Genomic DNA, 10585 nt, shown 5'->3' on the forward strand with positions numbered 1-10585 from the left:
TAGTTTTGAAACCTCTGGAGGTCCGCAGGTTGAAGACCACTGCGGGTGGGGGAGTTCACTCGAGTATAAGCTGAGGGGGGTGTTTTCAGCACGAAAAATCGTGCTGAAAAACTCGGCCTATACTCGAGTATATACGGTATAGCTGTTTTTTGCTTACAAAAGTCGCACAAAAAGTCGCACGTGTGCCTAAGCAATTTTTCGTGCGACTTTTGGCTATGAGCTGGGGAGGGAATGAGCTAGGGGGTGGGGTTAGATGAGCTGGTGGGCAGGGCTGCCTCCAGCTGTTGCTAAACTACAACTCCCATCTTGGGAGTTGTAGTTTAGAAACAGCAAGACTCCAGCTTGTAGTTTTGCAACAGCTAGAGGTCCCTTGTTTGGAAACACTGGTTTATGGATGTTTTCCCAAAGAAAGGAGGCCATAAGCATACAAACCAATTTCCGTGTTTTTTTCTTATCATTTCAGATCCGTGTATGCAGAGGACTTGTTCGGATTTGGTGGATTACGTCGATGACCAGTTTTTTTTTTTTTTTTGTCAAATATTAATAAAATCGCTAATGATGGCTTGTGGGGGAGTGTTTTTTTTTTTTATAAAAGTTTTTAAAAAGTGTGTTTTATTTCTTTACAGGCTTAGTAGTGGAAGTCGTCTTATAGACTGAATCCATTACTAAGCTGGGGCTTAGCATTAGCACCAAAAACAGCTAGCGCTAACCCCCAAGTATTACCCCGGTACCGTACACCACAGGGGTCCCGGGAAGAGCCGGTACCAACAGGCCTGAAGCATCAAAAATGGCGCTCCTGTGCCTAGGCGGTAACAGGCTGGCGTTATTTAGACTGGGGAGGGCCAGTAACAATGGTCCTCGCCCACCCTGGTAACGTCAGGCTGTTACTGCTTGGTTGGTATCTGGCTCATACTGAAAATACAGGGAACCCTACGAGTTTTTTTTTCCCAAAAATTATAAAATAAAACAAAAACGCATAGGGTTCCCTGTATTTTCAGTATCAGCCAGATACCAACAAAGCAGCAACAGCCTGACATTACCAGGGTGGGCAAGGACCATTGTTACTGGCCCTCCCCAGCTAAATAACGCCAGCCTGTTACCGCCTAGGCACAGCAGCGCTATTTTTGACGCTCCAGGCCTGCTGGTACCGGCTCTTACTGGCACCCCTGTGGCGGTGGGTACCAGGGTAATATTTGGGGATTAGCTCTGTTTTTGGGTCTAACGCTAAGCCCTGGTTTATTAATGGACTATGAGACTACTTCCACTACTAAGCCTGTAAAGTAAATAAAAAAATGTAAAAAATACAACACGTTTAAAAAAAACTTATATTTCAAAAAAATGCGGCTCATCGTAGTCCACTGAACCTGAAGAAGTCGACAGGATACACGGATCTGTAATGAGAAGAAAAAAAAATGGGTTAGTACATTCAGGGGGGAAAAGAGTTGAGTAAAAAAAAAAAATATGTAATAAACCCACACACATATACATACATACATACAAAACAAAGTGCTGTTCTGAAGTCATTTATTGTTTTTTGCTTATGTGCGCCAAAAAAAAAAAAAATGGTATTCTAAAGTGATATATTGTTTTTTGCTTATGCGAGTCAAATTTATCAAGCCCCTGTGATCGTATGATAAATATGTCACACATAAGCAAAACCAAAAGCAAGAAAAAAATGCCAACAGAACTCGCTTACCAAAGCAACGATGATAAATCTCCCCCTATATTTTTAGAAAACCAAAACTGCATTTCGTTTTTTAAACCAAAGCCAGATTTGGATCCAGCAGAAAGAAGGATATTTTTCTGTTGCTTTTGAATACACTCGTGGCTTTGGCCCAAAACAACAGAATGAAGAACTACCACACAAATTATTTTTTATTTAATTAAAGAATGCTGTGCATGCAAACATCCATCAACAGTCTATGAACCAGACCCACTGGGGGACATTTCCTAATCTAGTGTATTCTGGGTATGCTTATAGACCAGCGTATGTGGTAGTCTCCTGTCTATTGTGCTCCTAATTTATCAAAGGTCTCACAGCCCTTGATAAATTCTGTGCTCAGACTTCAGGGTCTACAGCTTAAACTGCATTTAGACCTGCTCCAACATGGTCTGACATTTCAGCGTATTTTGGGCAGATGCGACTTGTCGCACAACAGTCGCACTTGATAAATTCAGCACCAATGCATTTTCCAATGCATTTCCGTCTAAAATAGACTTGCATGCATCATGTTCTAAAAATCCTCTACAGCAAAAGTCGCAGAAAAGTCGCACATATTTAGACTGCGACTTTCTGTGCGACAAATTTAGACAGGAAAAACCAGTCTAAATCCTTTGATAAATTTCCCCCATTAAGTGTTAAAAGGGTTGGTTATATTAAAACAGACCTCTTGCGCCCCTTTGCTGCTGGGACTGATATTGGGGGAGGAAGGAGCCACAACTTATTTGCTTTACATTAACAGCTACTTCACAGCCATTTCTGAACCACATTCAAAGATTTTTTTTTTTTTAATCCCATAAGCGGCATGTGCTATTTCTGAAGTGTGTATAATCAATTTACCAACAACATTAGAACACAACAATGTAGCTTAAACCCAAGGGGCTTCCCAGAAGTGGTGAGTTTATAAAAAATTCACGAGTTCAGGATATGGAAGAAGAAAAAAAAATCCTTATGAAATTAGAAATAAACATTCTGAAGTGTAAAAGACAAAGATGCACAATGCACTTTAAGGATACGCTGATTATTATTATTTTTTTTTTTAATTAAGTACACTGACTGATGCCCTGAATTGTCAGACAAAATATTAATCCTCATCTCTCAAGAATAGGAGACAGTATCATGGGACTGTACAAAGGTTTGTGATCAGGGTACCCTAAGCCATTTAACCCTTCCTGCCCTCGGATGTGTGCATACGTCCAAGTTGCTAGCTAGTTAGCCATCTGGATGTATGCATACGTCCTAGCGATCTCCTTCACAGCATGATGCGCTGCAGGAGATCGCTGCCAGCACCCAGCTGTCAATCACAGCTGCAGAGACCAGGATCACGCCATTCTCTGCAGCATTAACCTCCTAGATGCAGTGATCAGTCCTGATCACAGTATCTATGGGGTTGACGGGGGAGGGGCTCCCCCTGTCCATCAACTGCGATCCCGCGCTGCGACCGTGGGATTACGTTGGTTGCCTTGAAAGGAGGCCAGCTGATGTCTCCTGTTTGCCTTGTAAAGCAGCGTGTGAGGTCCAACAATAGGCTGGATCGCACAGGCTGTTAGTCAGTGTAGTACAGACCATTACACTGTGCTGCAGTACAGATGTACTGCAGCATAGTATAACCTGTATAAAAAAATAAAAATAAATGGTTGGTGCAACAACATCGGTCTTCTGTCCTCCAGCCTCAGTCTTCTTCCGCTTTCTAGGCCCGACAAGTCACAATGCTCTGAGCTTATTGGCGGTCGCAAAGTTGACTTGTCTCGGGCAATGATATGCTGAGTGGCAGTGTCATGTAACAGGCCCGGGCCCTGACTTCTTGGTGCCTGGGCCTGTTACATCACACTGCTGCTAAGTGTATGTTCACACTGCGAAATCTCCGCTTGCTGAATTCAGCGAGCAGAGATTGCGTCTGGCGGCCGCCGCCGAAAATACTTTGGCGTAAGACCACACAGCAATGCGCCGCTGTCACCATTGATGGCTATGCAGTGCTTGCAGACTTCCACGCAAAGAATGAACATGTTCTTTCTTTGCGCTTAACAATTTCAGGGGCGCCGCTGAAATTCTGCAGTGGGAACGGGTCTCGTGGAAGACCTGTTCACACTGTGGGGATTTTCACTGCGAGTAATTCCACTCGCGGTATGTGAACATACCCTTAGTGTATCACTGGCTGAGGCGGGACCCAGAATGTGGAAGAATATAGGGAAAAGGATATTGGCACATCAGAGGGGGCTGGGAAAGCAAATTAAGGATGGTTATTTTTCTTTTTGCAGCTCGTGCAGAATGGAAATGATAAATAAAAAAAAACTAAAAAAAAAAACCAATAACTGGATAACCCCTTTAATGCAAAAAAGTAACAAGTGCTTGGTATATTCAAAGGTCCAGCCATGTTTTATACGTAAAATAAATGTTATAAAAGGTGTGTGAAACCAGTCACCAGCTACAGTTTATTAAGTGCATAGAGCATAAATGGCCTGCACGATATATTGCAACTGCAATCATATTGCGATTATTGTAGATTGCGATATTTCGATTTGGCAGTTAGTAAAATTCGGTGATTACCTGCTCTGACAGCTCCCGGCTCAAGCATTCCCCTCATATAGCTGATCACCCCTATAGTCTATATTGCCCCTCATATAGCCCATGTTTCCCCTTATATAGCCCATATTCCCCCTCATATAGCTGGACCTCCTCATACAGTCTATATTCCCCTTCAAAGCCCATGTCCCCCCTTATATAGCCGGTCCTCCTCATAAAGTCTATATGCCCCCTCCCCCCATAAAGCCCATGTTCCCCCTTATATAGCTGTTACTCCTCATATAGTCTATATTCCCCCTCATATAGCTGGTCCCCCCTATAGTCTATATTGCCCCTCATATAGCCATTTCTCCTCCTATAGCCTATGTTCCCCCCTCATATAGCGGGTCCCCCCTTATATAGCCGCCCCCCTCTATAGACATTGAGGGAGATTTATCAAAACTTGTCCAGAGGAAAATGTACCTATAGCAACCAAGCAGCTCGCTTCTTTCATTTTTAACAAGGCCTCTGCAAAACGAAAGAAGCGATCTGATTGGTTGCTATGGGCCACTGGACAACTTTTCCTTTGCACAGGTTTTGACAAATCTCCCCCATTATCCTCCTATAGACATTCCCCCTCATAAAGCTGTTCCCCCCGACCCCCACGATCTCCCAAATAGCACCCTGGCTTCCTGCATGAAACGAGCATTTTCAACCACCGCAGCTTCGTGCTGTGGTCGAAAATGCTAGTTTCATGCAGGGAGTCGGGGCACCGTTTGAATATTGTGCAGTGGGGCAGTGGTTGGACCCCCCGTGACCTAACACTTATCCCCTATCCTTAAGATAGGGGTTAAGATGTTACATCCCGGAGTTATCCTTTTAGAACCAATGGAGCAGAAAGTATTGAGAAGCAGAAGGTGATCAACAGAGTCAAACATCACAGAGACACCTAGAAGAATCAATAGGGAGAAATTGCCTTAAGATTTAACCTAAGGAGATCATTAGTGACTTTGATAGGGCCATTTCTGTGGCATTTAGGTAGGGATTACAGGGGGTTAGGTGCCCTGACAGGTTTTCTTTAAAATCCATCAAAAAATTAAGTGGTAAACATACCATTGTGATGTAGTAGGGAACCATGTTCAACCTTCTTCTTTATATCATAGATATGAATTGTCTCATCTTTGCTTCCAGTGGCTACAAATCTGTTATTTACGGCTACCACAGATAAGGAGGCTGTGTGGGAATGATTGATGAAATCTACTGTGGCTGTCCATTGCTACATCCAGGAGAGGAAGAAAAGTTATAATTTATTGCTAAGTATACCGATTCTAGCAGACAAATGTCACATTAAAAATTATATTTATAAAAAAAAAAAAAAAAAAAAAAACAACACAAACTGTGTAGAAGAAGAGCGGAGCAGTTGCCCACGGCAACAAATCAGATTGCTCCTTCCATTTATAAAAAGGCTTCTGAAAAATTAAGAAAGCTATGTGCAACTATTCCACTCTTACTCTACAGAGGTTTTGATAAATCTTCTATATTTATTCTGGCTTTGAATGGTGTGCTCAAAGCGGAGAGTGTGCTCCTCTGAGGGGGGGGGGGGGGATAACATGGCTGTGAGGGTACATCTCTGAAGGGGGGGGGGGGGTGACAGGGCTGTGAGGATGCACCTCTCATGGGGGAGGTGACAGGGCTCTGAAGGGGCAGCTATGGGGGGCCATGACCGGGCACCTTTGGTGGGGTGGTGCTGGTGGTGACAGGGCTGTAAGAGAGGGGCGACATGGAGAACACCTATGGTGGGGGTGACGACAGGACTATAAGGGGCACTCACAAGGGAGGAAGGGGGGCCAACAGGAAACCTCAGATGGGGGGGGGGGGGGTGTGTGTGACCGGGATGCGAGGTGGCACCTCTGATGGGTGGGATGACAGTAGTGAGAAAGTACCAATGTGTGGGTACAATAATATGGGTGACTGAGGTCCAAATATGGAAAGGAATGATGAGAAGTACGGTTCGTGCTCGCTATGACATTCCTGACAGAGAACACAAACCTCTCCATCCGGGGTCACTCGGTATCCAAACAATATCTGCTCGTAACAACCAAACAGCAGCTCGACGTGCTCATCCATACTGTACAAAACCATGTGCAGCCAAAACACAGCAGCACTTCCTGCCCGGGGTCCTAGATGCGAACATCTAGGAGTCAATAAAGAAGCCTGTTTAGGACTGTTCCTCATAGCTTGTATCTTATGCATACTGTGAGCTAGATAAATATCCGACACATGTTCGCTTATGTTTATTTATTTTCATTAAATGCAATTGTATTTTTCTAAACAGGCGCGCATAAGTCACCTCTCTGGACTGTGAGCTGCGGGGCTGTGAACTTCATCTCTCGGCCAGGTCCATAAGAGCTGAAAGGATCTGCGGCAGTCACGACGGTGCCATGGAGACCTATAACCAGCGCTAGTATAGGGAAGAGGAGAAATACTTTATGAGGGAGATGGAGACCTATAACCAGCGCTAGTATAGGGAAGAGGAGAAATACTTTATGAGGGAGATGGAGACCTATAAACAGCACTAGTATAGGGAAGAGGAGGAATACTTTATGAGGGAGATGGAGACCTATAACCAGCACTAGTATAGGGAAGAGGAGGAATACTTTATGAGGGAGATGGAGACCTATAACCAGCACTAGTATAGGGAAGAGGAGGAATACTTTATGAGGGAGATGGAGACCTATAACCAGCACTAGTATAGGGAAGAGGAGGAATACTTTATGAGGGAGATGGAGACCTATAAACAGCACTAGTATAGGGAAGAGGAGAAATACTTTATGAGGGAGATGGAGACCTATAACCAGCACTAGTATAGGGAAGAGGAGGAATACTTTATGAGGGAGATGGAGACCTATAAACAGCACTAGTATAGGGAAGAGGAGGAATACTTTATGAGGGAGATGGAGACCTATAACCAGCACTAGTATAGGGAAGAGGAGGAATACTTTATGAGGGAGATGGAGACCTATAAACAGCACTAGTATAGGGAAGAGGAGAAATACTTTATGAGGGAGATGGAGACCTATAACCAGCACTAGTATAGGGAAGAGGAGGAATACTTTATGAGGGAGATGGAGACCTATAACCAGCACTAGTATAGGGAAGAGGAGGAATACTTTATGAGGGAGATGGAGACCTATAACCAGCGCTAGTATAGGGAAGAGGAGGAATACTTTATGAGGGAGATGGAGACCTATAACCAGCACTAGTATAGGGAAGAGGAGGAATACTTTATGAGGGAGATGGAGACCTATAACCAGCACTAGTATAGGGAAGAGGAGGAATACTTTATGAGGGAGATGGAGACCTATAAACAGCGCTAGTATAGGGAAGAGGAGAAATACTTTATGAGGGAGATGGAGACCTATAACCAGCGCTAGTATAGGGAAGAGGAGGAATACTTTATGAGGGAGATGGAGACCTATAAACAGCGCTAGTATAGGGAAGAGGAGGAATACTTTATGAGGGAGATGGAGACCTATAAACAGCACTAGTATAGGGAAGAGGAGGAATACTTTATGAGGGAGATGGAGACCTATAACCAGCACTAGTATAGGGAAGAGGAGGAATACTTTATGAGGGAGATGGAGACCTATAAACAGCACTAGTATAGGGAAGAGGAGAAATACTTTATGAGGGAGATGGAGACCTATAACCAGCACTAGTATAGGGAAGAGGAGGAATACTTTATGAGGGAGATGGAGACCTATAACCAGCACTAGTATAGGGAAGAGGAGGAATACTTTATGAGGGAGATGGAGACCTATAACCAGCGCTAGTATAGGGAAGAGGAGGAATACTTTATGAGGGAGATGGAGACCTATAACCAGCACTAGTATAGGGAAGAGGAGGAATACTTTATGAGGGAGATGGAGACCTATAACCAGCACTAGTATAGGGAAGAGGAGGAATACTTTATGAGGGAGATGGAGACCTATAAACAGCGCTAGTATAGGGAAGAGGAGAAATACTTTATGAGGGAGATGGAGACCTATAACCAGCGCTAGTATAGGGAAGAGGAGGAATACTTTATGAGGGAGATGGAGACCTATAAACAGCGCTAGTATAGGGAAGAGGAGAAATACTTTATGAGGGAGATGGAGAACTATAACCAGCGCTAGTATAGGGAAGAGGAGGAATACTTTATGAGGGAGATGGAGACCTATAACCAGCGCTAGTATAGGGAAGAGGAGGAATACTTTATGAGGGAGATGGAGACCTATAACCAGCACTAGTATAGGGAAGAGGAGGAATACTTTATGAGGGAGATGGAGACCTATAACCAGCGCTAGTATAGGGAAGAGGAGGAATACTTTATGAGGGAGATGGAGACCTATAACCAGCACTAGTATAGGGAAGAGGAGGAATACTTTATGAGGGAGATGGAGACCTATAACCAGCACTAGTATAGGGAAGAGGAGGAATACTTTATGAGGGAGATGGAGACCTATAACCAGCGCTAGTATAGGGAAGAGGAGGAATACTTTATGATGGAGATGGAGACCTATAACCAGCACTAGTATAGGGAAGAGGAGAAATACTTTATGAGGGAGATGGAGACCTATAACCAGCGCTAGTTTAGGGAAGAGGAGGAATACTTTATGAGGGAGATGGAGACCTATAAACAGCACTAGTATAGGGAAGAGGAGGAATACTTTATGAGGGAGATGGAGACCTATAAACAGCACTAGTATAGGGAAGAGGAGGAATACTTTATGAGGGAGATGGAGACCTATAAACAGCACTAGTATAGGGAAGAGGAGGAATACTTTATGAGGGAGATGGAGACCTATAACCAGCGCTAGTATAGGGAAGAGGAGGAATACTTTATGAGGGAGATGGAGACCTATAACCAGCGCTAGTATAGGGAAGAGGAGGAATACTTTATGAGGGAGATGGAGACCTATAACCAGCACTAGTATAGGGAAGAGGAGGAATACTTTATGAGGGAGATGGAGACCTATAACCAGCACTAGTATAGGGAAGAGGAGGAATACTTTATGAGGGAGATGGAGACCTATAACCAGCGCTAGTATAGGGAAGAGGAGGAATACTTTATGAGGGAGATGGAGACCTATAACCAGCACTAGTATAGGGAAGAGGAGGAATACTTTATGAGGGAGATGGAGACCTATAAACAGCACTAGTATAGGGAAGAGGAGAAATACTTTATGAGGGAGATGGAGACCTATAACCAGCGCTAGTATAGGGAAGAGGAGGAATACTTTATGAGGGAGATGGAGAACTATAACCAGCGCTAGTATAGGGAAGAGGAGGAATACTTTATGAGGGAGATGGAGACCTATAACCAGCACTAGTATAGGGAAGAGGAGGAATACTTTATGAGGGAGATGGAGACCTATAACCAGCACTAGTATAGGGAAGAGGAGGAATACTTTATGAGGGAGATGGAGACCTATAACCAGCACTAGTATAGGGAAGAGGAGGAATACTTTATGAGGGAGATGGAGACCTATAACCAGCGCTAGTATAGGGAAGAGGAGGAATACTTTATGATGGAGATGGAGACCTATAACCAGCACTAGTATAGGGAAGAGGAGAAGTACTTTATGAGGGAGATGGAGACCTATAAACAGCGCTAGTTTAGGGAAGAGGAGGAATACTTTATGAGGGAGATGGAGACCTATAAACAGCACTAGTATAGGGAAGAGGAGGAATACTTTATGAGGGAGATGGAGACCTATAAACAGCACTAGTATAGGGAAGAGGAGGAATACTTTATGAGGGAGATGGAGACCTATAAACAGCACTAGTATAGGGAAGAGGAGGAATACTTTATGAGGGAGATGGAGACCTATAAACAGCACTAGTATAGGGAAGAGGAGGAATACTTTATGAGGGAGATGGAGACCTATAAACAGCACTAGTATAGGGAAGAGGAGGAATACTTTATGAGGGAGATGGAGACCTATAAACAGCACTAGTATAGGGAAGAGGAGGAATACTTTATGAGGGAGATGGAGACCTATAAACAGCACTAGTATAGGGAAGAGGAGGAATACTTTATGAGGGAGATGGAGACCTATAAACAGCACTAGTATAGGGAAGAGGAGGAATACTTTATGAGGGAGATGGAGACCTATAAACAGCACTAGTATAGGGAAGAGGAGGAATACTTTATGAGGGAGATGGAGACCTATAACCAGCGCTAGTATAGGGAAGAGGAGGAATACTTTATGAGGGAGATGGAGACCTATAACCAGCACTAGTATAGGGAAGAGGAGGAATACTTTATGAGGGAGATGGAGACCTATAACCAGCACTAGTATAGGGAAGAGGAGGAATACT

At 43.9% G+C, this 10585-nt stretch overlaps 1 protein-coding gene across 1 annotated transcript; it reads right to left on the reverse strand.

The window, feature by feature from the left end:
- Positions 1–1257: 1257 nt before the first annotated feature.
- LOC130328479 (p21-activated protein kinase-interacting protein 1-like) lies at positions 1258–6402 on the reverse strand. Its single transcript, XM_056553458.1, has 3 exons — positions 6272–6402; positions 5336–5498; positions 1258–1391 (listed from the first exon to the last, which is right to left on the reverse strand). The coding sequence occupies exons 1-3, from the start codon at positions 6362–6364 to the stop codon at positions 1324–1326; spliced, it is 324 nt and encodes a 107-aa protein (XP_056409433.1). The 5' UTR covers positions 6365–6402; the 3' UTR covers positions 1258–1323.
- Between the last annotated feature and the right edge of the window lie 4183 nt (positions 6403–10585).

Source organism: Hyla sarda, unplaced genomic scaffold (assembly GCF_029499605.1).
Source record: "Hyla sarda isolate aHylSar1 unplaced genomic scaffold, aHylSar1.hap1 scaffold_3078, whole genome shotgun sequence".
NCBI lineage: Eukaryota > Metazoa > Chordata > Amphibia > Anura > Hylidae > Hyla > Hyla sarda.